At 51.4% G+C, this 23,897-nt stretch overlaps 1 protein-coding gene across 14 annotated transcripts in view; it reads left to right on the top strand.

Annotated features, from left to right (window-relative positions):
• Positions 1–23,725, top strand: part of Tom1l2 (target of myb1 like 2 membrane trafficking protein) — a 118,861-nt gene extending 95,136 nt beyond the window's left edge. For 2 of the 14 annotated variants that reach the window (XM_048796130.1, XM_048796099.1), the window contains 9 exons: positions 1,194–1,327; positions 3,962–4,010; positions 4,668–4,791; positions 6,257–6,374; positions 7,246–7,321; positions 15,184–15,303; positions 16,829–16,888; positions 18,988–19,024; positions 19,884–23,725. In XM_048796130.1, coding sequence (XP_048652087.1) covers positions 1,194–1,327; positions 3,962–4,010; positions 4,668–4,791; positions 6,257–6,374; positions 7,246–7,321; positions 15,184–15,303; positions 16,829–16,888; positions 18,988–19,024; positions 19,884–20,032 — 867 coding nt within the window. In that variant the 3' untranslated portion in view covers positions 20,033–23,725. The other 12 variants (XM_048796147.1, XM_048796113.1, XR_007344679.1 and 9 more) reach the window with 11 other exon arrangements.
• Positions 23,726–23,897: the final 172 nt, after the last annotated feature.

Raw genomic sequence — 23,897 nt, 5'->3', positions numbered from 1 at the left:
CACCCTGTTGGGATTTGGAGCTTTGTCCGCAGGCAGCTCATGTAGTCAGGGAAGTTGAGGAGCCAGCCTGACAGGCCTGGCACTGATCTCATCTGTAGCGTCCTCAGTCTGGCATACAAGAGGGCAGGGGCCTGGAAGGTATTTGAGGGGGCTCCCCAAACAAGTTTAAGTGAGAGTGTTAGTGAGGTGGCTGTTCTGGGGCAGGGAAGGCTCACAGAAGCCAGGCCATAAAGTACAAGGCTCTGTCCTCAGGGGACATTGCTTCCAAGGGTTGAGAGGCTCCTGTGGTGACTGGTGGTGTGTGATTATCATCTTTGGCCTATGGGAGTTGGTGGAGCTTCCAAGACCTCTACACAGTGACAGTTGTGCCACCGCACAGCACCTATATGGTCATAAAATATACTTATGCCATTGCTGGTAGTATGAATAAACTGATGTCATCCTTTTTGGAGAGCCTCTGACTATTACCAGTCAGTATTCTAAAAGACCATACGTACTACTTAATTCAAAAATTCCCCTCCTGAGGAACTCTGCCTGTGGAAGTGCAGTAAGTGTGTGAACATGTATGTGTGCAAGTATTCACTGCTACATTATTTGGGTTAGCCAAACAAAGAGAGAACACACACAAGTCACATGCCCAACATGGCAGAATGATAAGCTACATTACAGTGCACACACAAAGGATTGAGTCATTCTGTACCCAATGATGAGGGAAATGGGTCTGAAATATTTTGTTGAAGGGAAAAAACAAGCCACAAAGAATCACATTTTTGCAAGCACATATGATTGTGTGTGTGTGTGTGTGTGTGTGTGTGTGTGTGTTTTCCTTCATTGCTGGGGATAGAACCCAGGGCCTTGTTCATGTTAGGCAAGCACTGTACCACTGAGCTACAACCTCAGCCCCTAAGAATTGCATTTTTATATTTTAAAAATGATGTACTCATATTCACACAACAACTGTCTGTACATGTGGACACTTGTTCATGCACTGGAAAAGCACCCGTTTCCTGGGGTGGGAGGGGCAGACGGTGAGGAGGGAGCTTTTTCCTTTGCATTCTGCACACGTCTGGTTTTATGAACAAGCATGTACTCCTTCTGTGACTTTTAAGAATCAGTACAAATCTTTTCAAAGGCAATAGAACGTGACAAAAAGCGTTCCCAGCAGGCTCTGCAGAGGTGCCTGTGTTCCCTAGGAGCTGAACAGGACCTGCCGGGCCATGCAGCACCGCATCGTGGAGCTCATCTCCCGCGTGTCCAACGAGGAAGTCACCGAGGAATTGCTGCATGTCAATGATGACCTCAACAATGTCTTCCTCCGCTATGAGAGGTGGGAGGCAGAGTCCTTTTTGTTTCTTTTTTTCTCTTGAAAAGATTGTTGCCATAACAGAGGGATATCTTTGATAAACAAAGGGGAGAGAGACATACACAGACAGAGAGATTAGAGTTGGAAAATACTCATCAGAGATGCTAATTTGTTCCCCTGGATGACAGAGAAAATGCTTCTTGTTCTCCTGGGAACAAGCAGCAGGAAGTTGACGTGCAGAATTCACTTTGCCCTTTATAAGCCTCAGGCTGCTCTGCCTCCCCGCATGACCTGCCTCAGGGAGGACCAGGACTGGGGGGTCTGGGCCTGGAGTTTCTGCACCTGCTCCTTTGATGATCCTTTGAGTTTGAAAAGGATTAAAGGGGAAAAAAACCTCTGCTAAGAAAAAGGATTTCCTCTTTCCCATCTTGTAAAAAGAAAAAGAGCTTTCTTTTTGTAAATGTCAGCGTGTCTAGAGAAGCAGGCAGGGTGTAAGTGCCAGATTGCTGCTGCTGCTGCTGCTTAAGGAAACACGCATTCTTTTCAGTTCTTTCTGCAGCCAAATCACTTTTAGGCTTCAAGTAACAAACTTGAAAATTCCTTTCCTTTTCCAAAGACTTCCTCAGGACAACGTCCAAAACATATTTGGACTGGTTTCAAGTAGGAGGTGCAGTTCTCATCTCTACATCATGATGGATGCACCGTGGCCTCTCCTGAATGAGCCAGTGGAGGACCAGAAAGGACCTCTGTCAGGCCAGCCTTCTCCCATTAAAGATCAGGCTCAAGAAGGCAGAGCAGGGCTGGGGTTGTGGCTCAGTGGTATAGCGCCTGCCTAGCATGTGTGAGGCACTGGGTTCGATCCCCAGCACCACATAAAAATAAATAAATTATTAAAGTTATGTCCATCTAAAACTAAAAAAAATATTTTAAAAATAAAAAATAAATAAATAAAAGAAGCAGGACAGTAGCATGAGTTCCCTGGAGACTTGTTCTGGCCCTTCTGTCAGCTGATCATGGCTTACTATGTGGACTGGTCAGGAGGACAAATGGATCTGGTACCCATTAGGGTCAGGGGAACAAATGTTGCATTTGCATTACCTCTAGGGGCTCAGAGATTGATGTGGTGGTTGTCACTTTCTTGGGTTTCTTCAACTTCTGATGGTGGCAGTAAGGATAGATGTTCCTGTGCCCATCTAAAAGGTGAAGACTCCTCTGCAGTAGGATTGTGTGGCCACCCAACAGACCCCTTGTCTACCAATCAAAGAATAGTAGCAGATCCAAGGCACCCTCACTTTTACCCTGAACCCCCCTTGTCTTGCCATACGGTCTCAGTTTCCCTATGCTAAATGAGCTTGATTCTTTTTTTTAAGAAATTTGTTCTTTTTTTTTGGTTTTTATTTTATTTAGTTGTAGATGGACATAATACCTTTTATTTTATTTGTTTATTTTTATGTGGTGCCAGGGATCGCACCCAGTGCCTCACACATGCTAGGCAAGCGCTCTACTACTGGCCACAACCCCAGCCCCGAGCTTGGGTTTTGACCTGTTTGAGTCATTTAAACTCTAGCTAGAATAGAATAACCGGAACTGGTGTGGGCCTTGTCACCTACACCAGTCCCAGTGTTGCAGAGGACTCGGAGGTGCTACCTCAGGCCACTGGCCCTGAGATGCCATCGTGGTTAGACTGTAGGTCCCTTGAAGAGAGTGTGGGAAAGATAATACCCCATGATTAAGAGTGTTTCAGATATATTAATATCTCTGTTCTCCTTTTAGAACTCTACTGGAAAAAAAATTTTTTTTTAATCTGCAGTCGATACACATGGCCCAGCCAGATCATTCCTCCTGGGAATTCCTTGTCACCAAGTACTGACCTACCAAGTTGGCAGCAAACATGAAGCAGTGAAGCTCCCTAAATCCCAGTTTCTCAAGTCCCATCTGTAGAAAGTCTCTGGGCTACCTCTTGGCCTATGGTGTTAGGAGCTTTTAAATATGGTGTTGGACAGGACCTATTGTTCCCCTCACACACATACACACATCCCAGCTGCTCTTGCAGTCCCACCTGGTACGAAGATGACTTGGGTGTGGCAGAAGGGAAATGTTCTGCAGTTGTCCACAGGCAAGCCCCATCTGTGGCCATCTGCTGATGGTGCAGAAGAGACTGGCCCTGGAAGGGCCAGCCCACCCTGCCCTCCTGGCACTCTGGGTGGTTGGCCTAAACCTCCCTACAGCTTCTGGCAAGCCCTTTCACCAGGCCTTGGCTATGGCCCTGTGCCCATGCCTCACTACCTCCTTTCTCCAGAGATGAAGGTGGGGGTAACTGAGCCTCAGGAGCAGGAGTAGAGAGGGGTCTGCAGTTAGGGCCTGGCTCTGTAGATGGGCATGCGGCATGATGCCTCTAGGGAAAGTGGTTGGCCCCAGGGGCCAGAATCAGGGAACCTGTGGGAGAGGCAGAGAAGTTCATCCTCCTGGGAGGTAGGAGCTCCACACAGAGGAAGGTGTATATGTGGAGTCTACTCTGCTGTCCCCAAATGGGACTGCCTGGTCCCCTCTCTGGAGCCTCATCCTCTGCTGAGTACCCAGCACTCTTCACAGGACCATGAGCATGGCAGGCCACACATGGCCCCTCCTTCCTTACTTCTCCTTTCCCTTCCTTGTTAGGTTCCAGCGATACAGGTCGGGCCGATCAGTTCAGAATGCCAGCAATGGAGTAAGTGTACCTTTAGACGTCCCTGTACTTGTGAGGCTGTCCCCCTCACACAGACCTGTCCCAGTTGGGCCTGGCTTCTAGGTTTTCTAACTGGGAATAGAATGTCTGCTTGATGGCAGATGGAGCAGGGCTGGAAGGCACCCTTGAGGAGAGGGTGGCAAGAAAGCCCACGTCCAGAGCTCCCAGGACAGTCACCATCCTGTGACTCAGTACTGCCTCCTTCTAGTTGGGGAGCAGGGGAGGCCAGTGTGGGGCTCACTGACAGCCTGGGCCCACTGTGATTCTGAAGGTGGGTGAGGGGAGCCCCCTTGCTCCTGTGGTAAAAACACGGGTCCTGGGGTTTTTTTTTTTTTTTTTTCTTCCCCCGGTACTGGGGATTGAGCCCAGGGGCAGTTTACCGCTAAGCTCCATCCCCAGTGTTTTGTTTTGTTTTAATTTTTTTTTTTAAATTTTTACTTTGAGACAGGGTCTCACCAAGTTGCTTAGGGCCTTGCTACGTTGCTGAGGCTGGCCTTGAACTTGTGATCCTCCTGCCTCAGCTTCCTGTGCCACTGGGTTTACAGGCCTGTACCACTGCATCCAGCTAGGTCCTGGCTTTTACCTTGGCGCTCAGCCCAGGGAATGGAGGCCTCACCGCCAACCTCAATGTCCCAACAGGTGCTGAATGAAGTGACTGAAGATAACTTGATAGACCTGGGCCCTGGCTCTCCTGCTGTGGTGAGCCCAGTGGTGGGGAGCACGGCACCCCCATCTTCCCTCTCCTCCCAGCTCGCAGGCTTGGGTGAGTGTTGCACAGCCGTGTAAAGAGGCTGCCTACAGCCATTTGGCCTCCTTTACAAGCTATGTCTTTCTCTTTGTTGGAAGGCCAGAAGAGAACCTTTTGAAGAATCCAGAAAGATGTATTTCTGAGTCCTAGCCAAAGTGTACCCCTTTCAATTTATAACTTCTTTTCCTAAATTTGAAGTTTAAACCTGTGTTGGAAAGCAAAGTTGAGGAACGTCTACGCTTCAGCATAACTAGGCCAAGGCTGGCAAATTGGTTTCAGTTCATTGACTGCTTGGAACACAGGTTTAATACTAGAGCCACTTCAGGGCCTAAGAGATGACTGACTGACTGACGATGTCTGCAGTGGGCTGAGAAGTAGGAGGTGGTGGTGGCACTGACACATTTGCTCTCCTTGAGCTATACATTAGATGAAAGTGTTCTGTTTTCTAAAACTTGCTAGAAACTCCCCTCTTTTCCATAGTAAATGTGTGTATATAACTCTAGATGCTTTGTTTATACTAGATGATACCAATTTATAACAAAGTTATAATATTGACATAATTAATAAGCATAACACTCAAAATTCTTCTACCTTGCTTTTCTGTCTTCTTTTATGGGGAATATTTCTCTACCTTCAATTCTTTTCAATTGAATTAAACTTATTTAATGGCCTATCACTTGCAGCAGGTCTAGCGTCTCGATATTTCTGTATCTGTAGCCATTCCAATATTTTCTGTATCTGTCTCTATTGTAACAGGTATCTCTGCCTTCAGTCTGTCCAACTATAGTCACCAGATTTAATACCTAACATTCAAAATGGATTCTGCTGCCTCCCTTCTTAAAAAGTGTCCATCATTTCCCCAATCACCCTTTACTGGGCATTTGAGGCTTGTTCTGCCCATCTCTCACCTGTCCCCCTGCCTCCTCCTCTATCCCTCTTTCCCACAAGTGCAGACACTTCACAAAGTCTCACCTTCTCCTTCTTCTCCCCCTACTGCAGCCCTGCTCATCCTCTAAGACCCACCCTTACGTTGGTTTTGAGTGCCTCTCACTATCTCAAACCAAGCACTTGGGCTCTCTGTCCCTTTCCCATCTACTGGTTGAGCTTCTTGAGGCCAGGACCAAGTCAGGTCCTATTAGGTCCCCTTGAGATCTGGCTCTCGACCTGTGGGGACCTGCCAAATGAGTAACTAGTCCAGATCCCTACTGAATAAATAAGGAGCACTCTGAGAAGGGCGCTAGCTGGGTCACTTCAGTCTCGCCACCAGCAGTCTCCCTGCTGTTCATGACACCTCCTTCCTCCTTGAGCAGCCTGGGTGTAAGTGCAGCCCTCGATCCTCCTGCACATGACTTACTGGCAGTGCTAAGAACAGTCCCATCCCCCCACAAACCCTTCTCCTGGCCCTCTGGCTTTGAGGCCCCCTCAGGTCCATAGTCCACATGCTGTTCTCATCTGCCTCTTGTTTGTTTTGTTGTCATAGACTTGGGGACAGAGAGCGTCAGTGGCACCCTCAGTTCACTCCAGCAGTGTAACCCTCGGGACGGCTTTGACATGTTTGCCCAGACTAGAGGGAACTCCTTGGCGGAGCAACGCAAGACGTACGTGGGGCCCCTTCCAGTGGCTCTCCAAAGATGTCAGGGGGTGAGGGGGAGCTGACCCAGGCCTGATCACAGGCCAACACAAAGAAGCCTTTTGTGTACCAGATTCGAGACTGCCAGGAACTTTAAAGTATGGCCGTGGGGACTTGGCATTCACCGCAGATACTGGTGAATGCCAGCACCCCCCACTCTCTCCGGCCCTTGGGGTTGACTGTAGTGTCATTTCTCCTGTCAGTCACAGAAGTCTACTCTTCTTTCTTGCAGACACCATCTCCCCCAGCTGTCTCAAGGGAAGCCTGGACACAGGAGGGGACAGCCAGGCCGGGACCAAAACGGTTCCTAGCAGGGAGGTTTAACTGCCTAAAAAAAGCCATCAGGGCAGAGTCTTCTCCGACAGCAGCTCTGGCAAGAATGAGCCATATGGAATTGGGGGAGTTGGTTCCAAAATAGACAACCCCCTGCATCTCAGGGAGGCAGGGAACATGCTTTGAGCCTTCTTTTTAGCTTAAAGGCAGACTGCTGCTTATAAAATAAGAGCTAATATTGCTTTGTCTCTACCTAGCCCTTCCTGAGGAGTTTTAGAGCACTCTGACATCCTGCCACTGAGCTTCAGAGAGGCCCCAGTGTTGTTATTCAGGAGAAGGATGTTGAAATGCACAGTCTTCCAGGTCCCAGAGGAGTTTATGAGCTCACGCTGGAGCTAAACTTGCTCACTCCAGCTGCAGGGAGTCGGACATGAACCCTCAACCTCTGCCCAAAGCCAGGGTCACACCTGAGGAAGGTGCTGTGGGATGGAAAGTGATTGAAGATCACCGCCCTGCCTCCACGACTACTGGGGGAACTCACTGTGCTTGTGCTACTTCATCCCCAGGGTCACCTATGAGGATCCCCAGGCTGTCGGAAGCCTCGCTTCTGCACTAGACAGTCGGAAACAGAGCTCAGAAGTGGTAGGTCTTCAACTCTGTTTTTCTGTCCAGCCTTCTAGAGGGAAAGTTGACATTTTGGTAAAGCTGGATGATCAATTCAGCAGAAATTGGCTTGTGTAAATAGCAGGGACGCACTGGGGGAGAGACCCAAGGAACCTGTGTGCCACCAGGCAGTGCCTCATTAGTGTTTCCTCGCCCTGTGAAGTGACGCTCCCATTATACTCATGATACTGAAGAGGAAACAGGCCCAGGGAGGTGGGAGATGAGCCAAAGGACACCCAGAGTGCGGGCTGCACATAGCCATCCCCATCCTAGGAATGTCCGACTCCAGAGCCCGTTCCTCCTACTGAGGTGACCCAAGTGCTTGGAGTACAGGCCTCTCCCTTCGTGTTATGGTTCCTGGGGTGGGAGATGTGCTGCCAAAATAACGGCCCTTTCGTGGAAGGTAAATACTAATCTAGGCCACACCTCTGGTGACCATTGGTAGCTACCCTGGACAAGCAGTGCTAGCATTTGAGGTTCAGGAATTAAATGGAGAACTAGAGGGTCAGGAATGTTTGGGAGGGTTTCCGGGAAAGCTCTGGGTTTGGGAGGAGCAGAGCCGGAGACAGAGGAGGCACTTTGAAGTGCAGCATGACATTTGCATGAGCCCTGTAAGATTTCAGATTACTGAAGGGGAAAGGATTTATGTCTAATGCTTCTCCAGAGATTTTTCTCTTTTGAGCCTGGCTAAGAAATGTGTGTGAATGCATGCCATTTACAGGGAGAGGAAGGAGGAGGGCTCTTGGGACATCTGCCTATAACAGCTGGAACTCCTGTCAGGGTCCCCAGCTGGGCTAAAAGGGGGCAGTGCCCACCCATCCACTGGACAGCAAGGTTTGCAAAAGGCTCTTTGCTTCTCAAGTGCCAGTTCTTAGCCTCCTGCAACCCCTGTCCAAATGGGCCCAGTCAGGCAGCATGGCAGCTGCCTGGCATCTATATTTGTCCCTTAGGGGAAGGGATTCCTCCCAGCTGGCCCAGCCAACTTTATCTGAAGACATGTGTCCCTCTGCACTGGCCACAAGGGGGCGCAGAAGAGCCAGTTGGCTGCCTCAGATTCTCAACACCCTTCCCTCTCACAGAAGCCACCCAACCCTTAAGATACCCCAATCCATGCAGTGGTGGTGGTTCTTTCTCAGTTCCCCTCACATCCTCGTAACCTAATCCAGGCAGGGCACTAGAAAACCAGGCTGGAGGCCTTTTGTCATCCTTCCTGGGTGGGGGGGCGGTGGGGTGCCTCCCTGTCTGACCATGCCTGTTTCCTCAGCTCTAGTTCCAGGGCCTGCCCAGTCCATGGCAGCAAGCGTCCTGCACACCCCTGCTTTTAGCAATTCCCTGGGCCTGAGTCTGAGTCCAGAAGATGGGGGTGACTCCCCACCCTCTTGCCCTTCACCCTCTGGGTGTGCAGGGCTTGGACCGACTCCCTGTTTTCAAAGGTCTTGATGACTCACGCCTTTTCCACGTGGTGGTAGGCAGACTGCTTTTCATGCTTACTGCTCACTGGGACAAGGCTCAGCCTCAGTGACAGGGCAGCAGGGCACATGTTGGCACTGTGTGTACACACACATCACTGCAGGCTACCTTGTCCCATCCTAGGCCATGCTGTCTTAGAAGTAAAAACTGGGCCAAGAGAGAAATGCAGAACACAATAAAGATGGGAAGAATGTTGTGCAGCCATGCCACCATAAGTAAGACCTCATCATTCAGTGTCTCCCTTTAAATGTTTTTATCATTTAAAAAAGGCAGTAGGGCTCACAGGGATTTTCCAAGTGCCCAGGAGTAGTTGGCATGAGTATTTGTAATCCCGTTGGGATTCGTGGCTACTAAACTTTTCTTTTCTCTTCCAGGCAGGTAAGAGGGACATGCCAGAGATGGGGATTGGGGGTATCAGGTCATATTTCCTTATGTGACAATCAAGTCTGAGCAGTGACTTTCCTGTTTCCATAATATGTACTGTGACTTCTTTATCTGACTTCTTTATCATGGGGCTTGCCGTGACTTTTCTTTCTGGGACTTTTCTGTCCTCGGCCCAGCAGAGAGGGAAAGGTGGGGACTCTGACCTGGAGCCCATAGACAGCTGGCTCATGACCCAAGGAATGGTGAGGAGCCACAACTGAGCCGAGTCCGCTGTCCACCCCAGCCCTTTACCTGTGTAACAGTCAATGCCTTCCTCTTGCCACCTGCAGGCCCCTTGTGATCCAACAGGACAGGGCCATGCTCGCTCCTTCAGACGGGGGTGCCAAATTTCCCCTCCTGTCTTTGTCTAATCTCCTTAGACCACAGACCTCCAGTCCCAGAAGTACCTTCTCTGGTTCTCTGCTGAGGCCCATGTCCCTGGGCCTTCTGGGTCTGTGACAGTAGCAGGAGTGAGGGGAGGGCTTTTCCTTCCTTTGTCTCTGGAGCTCTTGGCAGTATTCATTTTTCCAAGATGAGCACAAGTCACCGTGGACTTTGCTTAGGAGGAGCTGGTTCTGAAGGAGCAGACCTGATGCATCTGGCCCTTCAGAGAAGGCCCTGCTAGAGTCTAGCGCCTGGAAATCTGGCAGGCCTAGATTCGGTGGACTTGTATGATATAGTTATTTACGTCCTCCAAGTTTCCCCAAAGAACTTGAGACCTCTCACAGAAATGCACCCAGTGGAACAGAGTGAAAAGAAAATAACGTTATGGGGAGCTTAATATAAAAACAGTTAGGCTGGGTACAGTGGCACATGCCTGTAATCTCAGCAACTCAGGAGGCTGAGGCAGGAGGATAATAAGTTCAACGCCAGCCTCAGCATCTTAGTGAGGCTCATCTCAAAATAAAAAATGAAAAGTGCTGGGGATGAAGCTCAGGGGTAGAGTGCCCCTGAGTTCAATCTCCAGTACAAAAAATAAATAAATAAACACCGTTCTCATGTAGTAGAGCTTTTCTGGGGCATGGAGAGAGGGTGACCTCATTTCAGGCCACTTGCCTCAGTGTGACCATTTCACTTCCAATATAGTGGCCAAAGCTGGGTCCATGTGGTGGGGCCAGAGGAGAGAAGGTAGAGAAGGAAAGCTGGTTGGCGTGGGGAAGGTGCATGGCCACCCTGTGCAACAGGCCAGCCTTTCACCAGGGGAGGGGCCCAGACGGGATCAGCAGGTTCCAGATTGCAGGCAGCGTGGAATACCTGCCTGAGCATAGACTTGGGCCAGGCAGGAGGCCACAAAGAGCCATGGGTGTGAGCTTGGGCTGTGATGTGTGCACAGCCACCATCCACTCCTTCCCTGAGTGAGTAGGCAATTCCTGCATCAACCTCCAAGGCCATTCCTAGAGATGGGCTGGTCTGGCCTCATTTGCTTCTTTAGGGACAGGCTGAGCTCTGGGTCACATGGGGGCCCAGGCTTCCTAGAAGACCATATCTATTCCATTGTCCAAATTCGGAAGATCGAGCTCATGTGCCCTTGTGCCTACTAATCCTGCAAAAAAGGATACTGCCCTCCCAAACTACCCTGACTATGTCCTTGGCAGCTGGCCGTGGTGCCTGTCTCTGCCCTGTCCCCATATAGAGCTCCAGTTTCTGACTTCCCAGAAGCAAACCCAACTAACAGCTAACCTGGTGTCTTACCTGCCTGCCTGCAGTTATTTTTTTCCCTTTAAAACAATGTATATTAATTGCTTTGCCTTATTCCACATAGTGTAGAAACTCTGAGTCTTTCCAAACCTTCTAAGTACAAATTCTTTACATGGAAACTTTTTGTACTATTGAGTTTGACTCGAGGCTTTTCTGACTATTCCTCCCATTCCTTTTGGTTGCAGTGTTGTGGGGAGAGTCTCACAGCTCCTCTGGAAGTAGCACACCTGAGCTGCAGACTTGCTCCTGTTGCATTGAAACTTGGGTGGGTAGGTCTCTTTGTGGTCTTGGGACTATGAGAAGCTGCAAAGGAGAGCCTCACCAGGGCCTCTCTCTCCTGGGACTTCAGGTGTAGGGATTTCCAACAAAAAAGTTAGTTAACCATGCCAGATTCATTGCCAGTTGAAAAGAAATGAGCTCTGGCATGAGCCAGGGCTCCCTCCCCTTTCCCCTGCCCCTGGGTCCTTGCATCCTTCTGCTTTGCCTGGCTGGTGATCAGCTAGGGATGTCTCCCATTTGCAGCATGCAGCCAGGAAGATGCCCTGGTGTGAATAAATATAAGTCAGAGCAAGTCCAGAAGCAGGTTAGTTAAAAAGAGACTGCTGTTGCAGAAGCCTACCTTGGGATTGGAGCCCTCAAGGCCCCTCCCACTCAGGACAGATGATCAGTAGCCCTGGGAGACCCCCAGATACAGCACACCAGAGGTTACAGAGTGCTGACTGCAGCTAAGCAGTTGGGAACACCTCTCCTCCTTCTCTGACTCCTAAAGAAGAGCTGCCTCTTCCTTCAGCTCCAGATGAGAGTTAGCCCACACAGGACAGCCGGTCCACTGTTCAGATTCAAACCTCCTGTCCTGGCACCCCAGATGCCTTTTCTCTTCAGACTCTGAAGACTGGCAGGACTGGCATAAGCAGTGCCTTGGCCCTGCCAGCCCAGCCTGCCAGTCCTCACAGGGGTTAGCTTAACAAAGGTCTTGGTCTCTGTGGGAGGATGTCCTGGGGTAGCTCCTTTGGTTTTTTTTTTTTTTTTTTTTCTTTTCTGTGTAGTCTTTCCTTCCTCTCTGTCTCCCTTGTTTAGTGCACGCTCTTCTTCAGACCCCTTGGATCAGACCAAGAAGATGCTAAAACCATGGCCTTTTAAGAGCTAACAGTCTTCTTAGGGACCTCCTGGGCCAGCCCCCCATTTGACAGATGGTGAGGCCTCCCAGGGACCTGGTGACATGAGTGAAGCCACAGGGCAGAGACACAGAATCCCCTAAGACTTGGTGCAGTGCTTCTTCCCTCGTCATACCCCCGCCACACACACACACCAGCCTTATGTCGGCAGCTTCCTCTCCCTGTCAACCTCTGGAGTTCATATTTTCTTGACAGTATACTGTTTAGTCTGGGGGCGATAGCACCTACAGGACCTTGGCCCTGTTGGAGTACTGGAGCTGCTTAGTTTAGATAGCTAATGTTTTGCTTCCAAACACAAAGTCAACCCCTGCCTTACATTAAGTAATCTCACTGATAAACAACACCTGGCCCCTCGGTGCTTCATGCTCTGAGGCCCAGTGCCTTTCACTGTACAGTCATTCCTGATAATCCAACCTCCCTGGATGTCTGAATTAGAAAATAAAAGGCCAATCTGGAATGTAGGAGTTCCCGAGTCATGAGTGTTGAAAACCAAGTACCACCTGGCAGTCACCCTATTTCTCAGGTGAAGCAGCTGAGGCCATGCTTTGCCCAAGCCCTTACTTTGACCTCCCCACCCAAACTTCTGAGTCTTCTTAGGACAGAAGAAGCCAGGTATGGTGGCGCATGCATGTAATCCCAGCAACTCTATAGGTTGAGGTAGGAGGATCGCAAATTCAAGGCCAGCCTCAGCAACTTAGTGAGACCCTAAGCAGCTTAGGGAGACCCTGTCTCAAAAACTAAAAAGGGCTAGAGTTGTGGCTCAGTGGTTAAGTGCCCCTGGTTCCATACCTGGTACAAAAAGAAAAAAAGAAAAGGCTGAAGAAACAGGTCCAAAGAGACTCCCCCGACCAGATACCAGAAAGGTCTGCAGCCCAGCTGGGAGCCCAGCCCTACCTGCTGCCCACACTTTCCTGCTCAGGCTCCTAGGATTTGGTCTGGAGGCCACCATTCTATAGACACACATCTGACTCCCTCAGACATATCTAGAAAAGGAAACAGCAGGATCCCCATGATCCAGCTTGTGAGGAATTTTTTTTTTTTTAAGGGATGAGGAATTTCTCAGATGTCAGCATTTATTTTCTGAGTGTACTGGCTCTCAAAATTAATCCTCAAAGAAAATTGTAACATGACCCAAAGCTCAATGGATTTATTTATTTTTACTGGTCTAGGAATAGAACCCAGGGCCTCACGTGTGCGGAGACAGGTGTTGTACCACTGAGCTACACCCCCTGCTCTCTATGTTTTACTAGTAGTAACAACAATAACAACAAAAATTATAAGAAAAAATATTTTAGGCCGATGACTTTTTTTTTTTTTTTTTTTTTTTTTTNGGATCAGGCTTGACCGAGAGCAGTCATTTCTCCTGCAGTTACAGCCAGTTAGTTCAGAATCAACCTGCAGCACAAGGTGCTCTGCATTCCAAGTCCAAGAGCCCCTACCACTGAAGGGCACACACCCGTAGTCAAAAAGTTATCCATTTCAAGAACGCGTACTGCCACCTTCCCTGCCGCTGGCCCCTGCCAGTCAGCCCTGCTTCTTATAATTTGCCACCTCATTGCTTTCCTCACCTGCCATTTCATATGTGGCTGCCCTGTGCTGCCCGTGCGTGCCATGCCAGTTGTGTTTTTTTTTTTCCTCATGTATGTTTTGGTTTTGTTTGGGGTTGCTTTGACGATTTACTTTGTTCCGGTGTTCTGTCTTCTCTCGCCTGGCTGTGTGGGGCTGCCTGCCCCGCTGCTTGCCGCCTCCATAGATCCCCGTTGCGCAGCCCTCTGTTATGGACGACATTGAGGTGTGGCTCAGGACGGACCTGGTGAGACTCGACTTTTTATTTTGTGTGTGGGGTGTGGCCAGACAGAGGCTCTTCTGAGGACAGGCCTCAGGGGCTGCGCCACCATCAGGGTGGGTGGAGGAGGGAGGTCAGGGTACACGGGGTGCTGTAGCCCCCACTCATCTCAGCTTAGCTTGCTCTCCAACATAACCTAGGCCAGGGTGGCACCTACAGCCAGCACCAGGCCTGGGCAGCCGCTGTGATAGGTAGCAGCTCAGGGCACAGTCCTGCAGTGTGAACAGGTTCCCAGCTGGCACACTACCCCGCCATGAGAACAGCCGGCTCCTGGCAGGCACTTGTCTCCTCCCCAGTTTTTTTTTCAATTTCGAAAATGTGTGCATTGCTGAGGGGAGTTTTTTTTTTTTTTTTTTTTTTATTTTTTTAACACTTTTTAGTCGTAGGTGGACACAATATCTTTATTTCATATATTTTTATGTGGTGCTGAGGATTGAACCCAGTNTGCTCTCTATGTTTTACTAGTGTAACAATTCAATAACAACAAAAATTATAAGCAAAAAATTATTTTAGGCCGATCGTAACCTTTTTTTTTTTTTTTTTTTGCAGTGCTAAGAATTGAACCCAGGGGTACTCTACCACTGCACTATGTCCCCAGCCCTTTTTATTTCTTATTTTGAGACAGGTTCTTGCTGAATTGCCCAGGCTGGCCTCAAACTTGAGATCCTCCTACCTCAGCCTCCTGAGTTGCTGGGATTATAGACAAGTGCCACTATACCCAGCTAGGCCCATGACTCTAAATGGCTTTTTCCAAGCTTTGGCAAAATATTGAAAAGTTTCAGTGGTAGAATGCTTGCCTAGCTTTAGGTATGAGGCCCTGGGTTCCATTGTCAGCACAAGGAAGGAAGAAAATGAAAAAAAGCTCAGTCCATGAAGCCTCAGTTTCTTCTAGGTGGATTGAGGCTAGATACATATATAAAAGTGCCCATGTGTGCTCTGGTAGCTGTTGTAGGTTGATTTTCTCTTTGGGGAAGCTGCTGACTTTATTGGGGACTTGGCATGGCATGTGTCCTCCCCGAGCCAGATATTCTGACTTACAGGCATCCAGATCATGAAAATTTGGCATCTCCTGTTCCAGGAACATGTCAAGGCAGAAGGCCTACCAGCCAGCGTCACATTGCAGGTGGCACCTGCTGGGCCCTGCTGCTCTTTGATGGGGAAGGTGGGTGCCCACCTTAGGCATTCATGCCCCCACCCCAAGTGAGTAATCACATGTTTTCTGTCCCTAGGATTCATGTCAGGGTGGTAAGAATGCTCTGGAATTTTTTCAGTTCAACAATCTGAAGTCCCCAAGTAAGTCTAAGGACCAACATGGCAACATAGAGAGAAACTCCCTACTGTGGTCAGAGGTTAGCTCTTGCCTTTCTGAAGATGCTCATGGGGTCAGCCAGGCTCACTGGGGGAGGGAGTGAAGCACTCCCATGACATTGCAGACACCTGCTCAGTATGTACCCAGCTCCCCAAAAGGCAATAGGTATCAGCCTCTGGGACTGGAATTGTCACATCAGAGCTAGTGATACAAGTTCTTTATTCTTTTCCTTTGCTATGTTAGTTTTTAGACTTGGTTAATGCTGAAGCAGTCCTCCTATTGCTTATTTTAACTTTATTCTAACTCTGGATCATGACATTGGGGTGTAGCCAGCTGTAGACATAGTGCTGATGTTTCTTTTCTAAAAAGAGTGAGCTGGCAAATGAGCCCCCTGGAGAGTACTGCCCAGGCCCAGGGAGATAAGGAGGCAGGTTACCCTGATTAAGGGTCATCACCCCACTTGTCTAGGCTGGGAGCCAATGTTTCTGAACGTGGCTTCTAGGGGGTTAAAGGTTACCTTCTTCTTATCACATCATACCTGACAACAACTTTAATATTTTTAGCCACACATATTTTTCAGAATCTGCCCTTAGTGCCCTTGGCCTGGGTGGCCCAGGCCTACTGACTGCTCGGGCACCTGTGAGGTTTCTTGGGGAGCTCTGTCACCTCCCTGGCACCCTGGCTGCTCTGCTCCCCAGTCCTCAGCAAACTTCTTTTCATTGACTACTGAAGCACAGACAGCCATTGAAAGCTATGAAGAAAGGATGAGACTAAAGGAAGCTGTTGAGTTCAGGGCTGCTATGTGATTTCTTTTCCCCATAAAGAGACACAAAGAAGACTAAAGCTCCATGGTCCCTTTTGTCATCAAAGCTCTGGCTTGGACTGTATTTCTGTTGGTTGCAAAGCATGCGTACTTCTGTCAACCAGGCCGCATCTAGGCTGACGGAGCACACGCCCCCCCTGCTCTCCCTTTCCACTCAGGAATGCACCCAGATGCATTCGGCAACACATTTCACGGCGTAGATGGCACCCCAGGTGTCTCCTGGGACAGAACTGCCCTGCCCTGCGTCCTGCTCCAGTCAGGCTGCCACACACCTCCCTGTGGCATCAGGAACCCACTCCTGGCTCCACAAGTCACTCCCTGGATCAGGCTTGACCGAGAGCAGTCATTTCTCCTGCAGTTACAGCCAGTTAGTTCAGAATCAACCTGCAGCACAAGGTGCTCTGCATTCCAAGTCCAAGAGCCCCTACCACTGAAGGGCACACACCCGTAGTCAAAAAGTTATCCATTTCAAGAACGCGTACTGCCACCTTCCCTGCCGCTGGCCCCTGCCAGTCAGCCCTGCTTCTTATAATTTGCCACCTCATTGCTTTCCTCACCTGCCATTTCATATGTGGCTGCCCTGTGCTGCCCGTGCGTGCCATGCCAGTTGTGTTTTTTTTTTTCCTCATGTATGTTTTGGTTTTGTTTGGGGTTGCTTTGACGATTTACTTTGTTCCGGTGTTCTGTCTTCTCTCGCCTGGCTGTGTGGGGCTGCCTGCCCCGCTGCTTGCCGCCTCCATAGATCCCCGTTGCGCAGCCCTCTGTTATGGACGACATTGAGGTGTGGCTCAGGACGGACCTGGTGAGACTCGACTTTTTATTTTGTGTGTGGGGTGTGGCCAGACAGAGGCTCTTCTGAGGACAGGCCTCAGGGGCTGCGCCACCATCAGGGTGGGTGGAGGAGGGAGGTCAGGGTACACGGGGTGCTGTAGCCCCCACTCATCTCAGCTTAGCTTGCTCTCCAACATAACCTAGGCCAGGGTGGCACCTACAGCCAGCACCAGGCCTGGGCAGCCGCTGTGATAGGTAGCAGCTCAGGGCACAGTCCTGCAGTGTGAACAGGTTCCCAGCTGGCACACTACCCCGCCATGAGAACAGCCGGCTCCTGGCAGGCACTTGTCTCCTCCCCAGTTTTTTTTTCAATTTCGAAAATGTGTGCATGCTGAGGGGAGTTTTTTTTTTTTTTTTTTTTTTTTTGTGTGTGTGTGGTGCTGGGGATTGAACCCAGGGCCTTGGGCATGCAAGGCAAGCCATCTACCCACTGAGCTATATCCCCAGCCCTTTTTAAATTTTTTTTCTTAAATTATGAAATATGCACACAGATGAATAGGGTCGTTTTAAAATGACAATCATCCCCCTTCCAGATATCTTCTAGAATTTTGGATCTAAAAGAACCCCTCCCCCAATTAGGGCTGCAGCTGTAGCTCAGGGGTAGAGCACTACATGTGAGGCACTGGATTCAATCCTCAGCACCACATTAAAATAAATAAAATAAAGGTACTGTGTCCATCTACAGCTAAAAATATAAATAAATAAATAAATAAATAAATGACAAGAACCCCTCCCCCAAAAGCCGTTGTCTGCAACCTATGAAACAGAGTGAGAAGCTGAGCTTGTTGTGAATCTGAAAGTGGTAACAGATCCCTCCCTTTGTTCCCTACAAAGCTCTTTCCTCCTCAGCGGCCCTGGGAAGTGCCTTTCCCAGGGTCATGGGCTGGCAGGACTCTGGTAGACCTGGAGACCTTATCTCTTCCTCCTGGCTGTCTCCTTGTTGGGGGATCTTCTCCCCAGAGCAGCATAACCCCTTCTCAGGGTCAGCCTGGTGGCCGTGGCTGATGACTCAGCCACCTCCTACAGGAGGACAGCAGGCCTCAGATTGAGGTTCTCACTGCTTCCTCCCTGGGAGGCCAGGCTTTCCAAGACACTGCCAAGGGAGGCAGCCACCCAGGCCAGGGGAGGAAGAAGAGGCCCCACAACATCTTTCTGAAGGGGATGCCTGGGAAAGAAATACCTTCCCTCACAGAAACAAAGAAGGAAGGGCTAAGGCCCTTACAAGGGGGACCCCCAGGTCCAGAGAGGGGAAGGGACCTGTCCAGCAAGGCTACAGAACAGGTCAGTGGCAGGAATGGGAAAGGACCCAGGCCTCCTAACCCAGGGTAGGGTTCTCACTCTTCATTGGCCTCCTTCCTGATGAGGCCCTAGCATGTGCAGTGTTCTCCAGACACAATCAAGTGTGATGTGCTTCCGTTTTCATGTGTGCACAGCCTCCACGGCCCCTTCAGAGCCAGCAGCTGGGATGGGACCTGGGCCGTGGGGAGAGGGTTGTGCAATCCCCAGGAGGTTTCAGGACACTTTGCAGGGGACAGCCTCCACGGCCACAGCACCTCCTGAGTGCCAGGCCGGGGGCTATCCAGGCTCTGTGCAGCTTCCAGCTGTTGGTATGGACAGGGCCTTCCTAGAACCCCTGCACTGGCAGCGGGTACCCTGTGTAGAGGGGCACATATGGGGACTCCAGTGCACCTCCTGCTCAGTCTCCTGTGGCCACCCCTGTCTCTCCCCAGAGCCTAAAGGATGTCAGTGGGTGGGGCCTGCCCTTCTTGTCCCAGGCCAGGACCCATCCTGCACCAGTTTTGGATTTTTCTTTCTGGCCCTTCTGGGAAATCGAAACCTACAATTTATTTAACTTTTTGGTTTTGCATTTTTTTTTTTTTTTTTAATGCTTCTTCAGAAAGAGCAGTATTTTGCTATTATAGAAATCTGGAAACAGGGAAATCAGAAGGTTTCCCTTGGGCTGCCCTGGGCAGTACTCTCCTGGGTTTGGCTACAGGTGGGCAGAGGTGGCTGGGCAGTCAAAGTGGGGACCACCAAGCCCTAATGCTGCTCTCTCTGCTCTTCCCACAGAAGGGCGATGACCTGGAAGAGGGAGTCACAAGTGAAGGTAGGCCCAGCCAGTGGCCTTGCAACCCCCTATCCTCTGTTGTTCCTGCCCCAGGCTCTGGCACAATCACCATTAGCCTCTGTTGTCAGAGTCCCTGTGGGTGCCAGGCCCTGAGCCACTGCCTGCATGGGGGCTTGGTCCAGTCCAGTCTCATGCAGATGCAGAGAGTGTCATTTTCCCCATCTTTAAGGGAAACAGAGATCAGGAAGAACATGACTTTCAGAAGGTCACAGGGCTGGTGAACAGTGGGCACAACCCTCCTGGGGCACAACCCAGTCCATGCCCCTCTTGCCCCTGCTCCTGTGGTCAGATGGCCCAGGCAGAGCACCTCAAAGACCTGCCCTCTGTGCTGGGTGACCCCCTTCCCTAGTGGCTCTTTAGCCCCTTCCTGTTTCTGGTGAGGTAGGGCAGGTGTTCTCTGCCAAGTCTAAGGAGGAGTTTACTGATTCTGCCTGCCCTGCCCCCAGTGCCGATGGAGGTGAGGATTAGGAGGGTAGGTGCTCTGCGCTGTTTTCCAGCTCACAGGCCTTCAGGGAGTCCTCTCCCCATCTTTCCCCACAGTGCAATGCATGTAGCCCTTCCCACCCCTACTTGTCTTACAGAAGGCAGAGGGGGAAACAGGTAAGGGAGTGGGGAGGATCCCTGGGGCTGGTCCCTAGAAGCACCCATGCTCTGGCTGTTCCTCCTACTGTCCCCTTTCCCTCCCAGCTGGTGGCCCCACAGTGTCGTGCAGGCTGAAGCTGGGAGGCATTGGGGTGCAGGTGGGGAGACACCTACAGGGAGAAGTGGAATGAACTCTAGGGAACAGGTGGGCTATACCCTCCACCAACCCAGGCCCTTGCCTTGGTTTGTATTACAGAATTTGATAAGTTCCTGGAAGAAAGAGCCAAAGCTGCTGAGATGGTTCCTGACCTCCCCTCACCCCCCGTGGAGGCCCCCACCCCAGCCTCAAACCCTTCTGGCCGGAAGAAGCCAGAGCGGTCAGAGGATGCCCTCTTCGCCCTGTGAGCTGTTCTGCAGTTTGCCTCCACCATGGCAGGTTACCGCTTGCTCCCCCAGTGGACCCTGGGCACTGGCCACTCCTCCCCGCCCCTGACCCGCTCCTTTGCACACCGTGTCTCCATGGAAACACCACTGTTTGTTCCCAGGCATCCCCTAGTCAGGGCCAGCTTTCACCACTCTTTCTCCAAGTGGTGGGACAGAGGCTGCAGTGAGGCCCTGCTCCCCGCCTACCAGGCTTCCCTGACTGGCTGTGTGTTCTCCCAGGAAGAGCCAGTGGCCTGGCCCCAGTGGGGGAAGCCCCCATGACACTGTTCCTGAGCAGATCCCATGGACTGTCTCCCCATCACCTGCCCATGGAGAAGAGGGTCAGGCTTCCGCCTGCCACATGTGCCCTGCCTCTGCATGGCCCGGTGGCTTCCCTCAGGCATGCTGCCCCCTCTTCCAGAAAGGGCTTTGTGCCACTGCTTCTGGAAGAGCAGGGCTCAGTTGGTTGTACTTACAGGCTCAGTCTCTGTCCTTTGACTGTATGTCACCTTGTGGCACCTTGGCACTTTAGAGCAGGTCTATGGGGCACCCACATGTGGCTTTCATGCCCTTGACCCTCTCTCCATCAATCACCTGTTGGCCCAGGCCTTGTGCCCCAGCTGGCTGAGCAGCTGAGCTTGGCTCTAACTGGCCCCAGAAGGACCTGTGGCTCAAAGTCAGGAGGGCAACATGCAACCTGTACAAATGGCCATGTGGCACGCTGATCAGGTAGCATTACCATAAACCAGACCCCCACTCCGCATATCCTGCACACTCACACCCACATACTTTGGCTCCGGGGTGTGCAGGAGGCTCTTGTAGGAGGCACTGCTCTGACTGCTTGGAAGTTACGTGGGTTTTCTACACTCCATGCTTGGGGCTCTGGCCTGGCCTGTAGTGACCTCCACACCCTCCCTCCAGAGCCATCAGCAGACAGCACTGCACAGTGCCTGGAGGTTCCACATGACCCAGTGGCCAGAATAACATGAAGGTCCCTGGCATGGGCCTCGGCCTCCTCCCCAAGCTGTCCTGACAGGCTGACTTCCTCCCACTGCACATGTCCCCCCGGCCACTAATTTGCAGTCTCTCCCAAACAGACCTTGAAAGCTGACAGCCTGGGGCTAAGCAAATGGGGGCTGGTGACACCTGCTCCTGTCCTGTGCCCTTGCTGGTGTGTCCCTTGGCCATGAACTCACAGCACTACCCAAGCCCTGGTCCCGCTGACAACCTTTCCTTCCCATTTGACAGGATGGCCCAGAGGATGCACCTATCACCGCCAGAGCACCAGCCCCAGCAGGGAAAGGAGGCCAGCTGCACAGGCACAGGGACAGTGACCAGGCTCTGGGAAGCATTTAGGGCCAGGTCTGCAGTAAGGGCCCTGCTGAGTACTAGCAGGAATAGCCCCACCCCAGAACCCCATGCTCAGCCTAGTTCTGTGGAGACACCCAGGAAGCCCCTCCTCAGAGCTCCCAGCCCTCTCCTCCTTGGAGCCCATGTCCCTCTTCTACTCTCTGCTCCCTGGCCATCGGTCAGCACACGCCCCTCGCAGCACCTCTCAAGGGCAGAGCTCCTGAGGCCTGCTTATGTATAAAACTTCAAAAGGAGGCTGGCTTGGGTCAAGCTAAAGAGAAGGTAACTGGGGTGGCCCAGAGGTCTCAGCTCTTTGGAACAGTCTGGGGGTCAGAGCCCACCTTGGCCAGCCTGCCGGAGCCACAGGTGATGGCAGCCAGGTCCAGCAGCCTCCTACCTTGAGGAGGGTGTAGAGAGAAAGAGGGAGCTCTTTTTGAAGTGAGTGAGGCTAAGATAGATGCCATCCTGGGGTCCCCAGCAAAGTCCTATGTCCAAAGCTGTCCCCCAAATCCAGCTCCAGCTGGTTGGTACAGGTTGGAGAGGTTTGGCAGCCCTGTGGCAGCAGCTGGTGAAGGACCCCTGTGGGCCAGCAGGAGTCCTCTATCATGCAGACAAAGGTCCCCTGCCTTTGTGGCCTGGAGCTGGTGACTCAGAGATCTCCCGCTCCTGCATCCTGTCAGGAGGCAGCCTGTCCCTCCTGTAAGCAGAGGGGACACAGGCCTGAGGCCTGCCCTGGGAGCGTGTACAGGCGGGTGCCCTGAAGGACGCACTGCTCAGCTCTTGCAGGGGTGTTATCTGAGACCTCTGGCTCCCACTTAACCCTGCCATCTGGGGAGCACAGTCCTGAAGCCACCTGCTTAGGGCAGGGAGCAGAGCCCTGGTGGGAACGCTGGACCCTAGCAAGCCACCAGCCTTCAGAAGTGTTAGAAATCACAGATACAGTATGTACTTAATTACACTAAATTATTGCTGGGATTCCTCATAAGCACTAATTATACCTGATTATAGGTTAAAATATTTATTTTGTCAAAATATTTTCTTGGGGATGTGTTTAACCTTTTTTTGTGCTCATTGTGTGCTGAGATGTGAAGACTAACTGTTTCCTCCTGCCTACCTTTTTGGCCAGCGGGCAACAGTAAATGGCACTATATGCAGTTTGACCCCCATGTGGCAGGCTCTGGCCTGCCTGCTGCAGAGTGGTCCCTGCCCAGGCACACAGCAGCTGGACTGTGGCCAGACTGAGAATGACCAACTTGTTTATCAATAGTCGTGGGACACGGGGTTTCAGAAGTGAAAGGGCTTGTTGTCAGCCCAGGCCAGAGGGAAAAATGATGGTCTATGTCTGTCCTCCCGTCTGTCTGTCAGCCCCTCTGTGAGTGACCGTGCCTTGGCTCACTGTCCTTCCCTCTCTCCCACCCAGTGGTCCTGGGGCCTGTGCTGTTACTGCAGCCCCTTAGGAGGTGAGAATTGGGCACCCCGTAGTGTTCTCAGCTCAGAGTGATGGCCAGGGCTCTGCAGGCCCGGCTGTAGTGCTCCTGTCCCTCCTCCCTTCCTGCCTTCCTCCATACCCCACTCCTGTCCCTCCTCCCTGTCACTGCAAATGCCCCTCCAACTGGAGCCCAGGGTGGTTCTGGATGGTTCAGGGTGGGCCATGGGCCTCCTAGGAGCCAGATCAACCCCCTGGCAGCTGGGGAAGAGCCCCAGGGAGAAGTGCTTGCTCTTAGCCTCTTGCACTACCAGATGGGGCCTGCGAGACTCCATGGTCTGTTGTCAGCCTGCTGATGAGACATCTGGGCTTCTCCTCCTGCTCAGCCACACAGGGAAACAGCCACTCTCCCTCACCCAAGGAATGTTCCCACCCCAAAGATGCTCGGGCCCTGTAGTACCTGCCTTTCCCAGGCCCGTCTCCAGCCCTGCTGTCCATGGGGATCCAGGCCAGGCTCCCCTGTGGCCACCAGACTCCGGAGCAGCTGTCAACTGCTGCATCATGACTGATTTTGTCACAGTGTCCCAAATCTCCAGGTTCTCCTGGAGAATGGGGGATGGATCTTTATTTCCTGAAGTTTGCACTTAATTTGTGACTGTTCCAGAAGAGGAATGTGTTGAGTCCTTTGTCCCCTCGTTCCAGAAGTCTGGTGTTCTTGTCACTGTCCTGTGTTTCTGTGGGCAGAGCTGGTTCTGGAGGGTGGGTCAGTGATCGAATGTCTCAGAGGGACACTGGAGCATCCACCTGCCCCACTGGCTCTCCTTCCAGATACCATCTCTCTAGTTTGGGTTCTTGCATGTAAAGTAATCCACAATAAATAAATACTTGAACAAACTGTTCCTGGGTGGCCTCTGTGGCGTTTGCTCTGACTGTCTGGGGGGCCTGCCAGGTCAGACCACCTGCCTTTCATCAGGGGCTGCCACAGGGCTGTGCTGGGGGAGCAGCCAGGAATGCCCTGTCCCTCTTCCCTGCTGCCCAGCTGCTGGGCCACGAAAATCCCTAAGCACTAAG

This window comes from Marmota marmota, unplaced genomic scaffold (assembly GCF_001458135.2).
Source record: "Marmota marmota marmota unplaced genomic scaffold, marMar, whole genome shotgun sequence".
In the NCBI taxonomy this organism is placed as follows: domain Eukaryota; kingdom Metazoa; phylum Chordata; class Mammalia; order Rodentia; family Sciuridae; genus Marmota; species Marmota marmota.
This window is presented reverse-complemented; position numbering and strand designations above follow the sequence as displayed.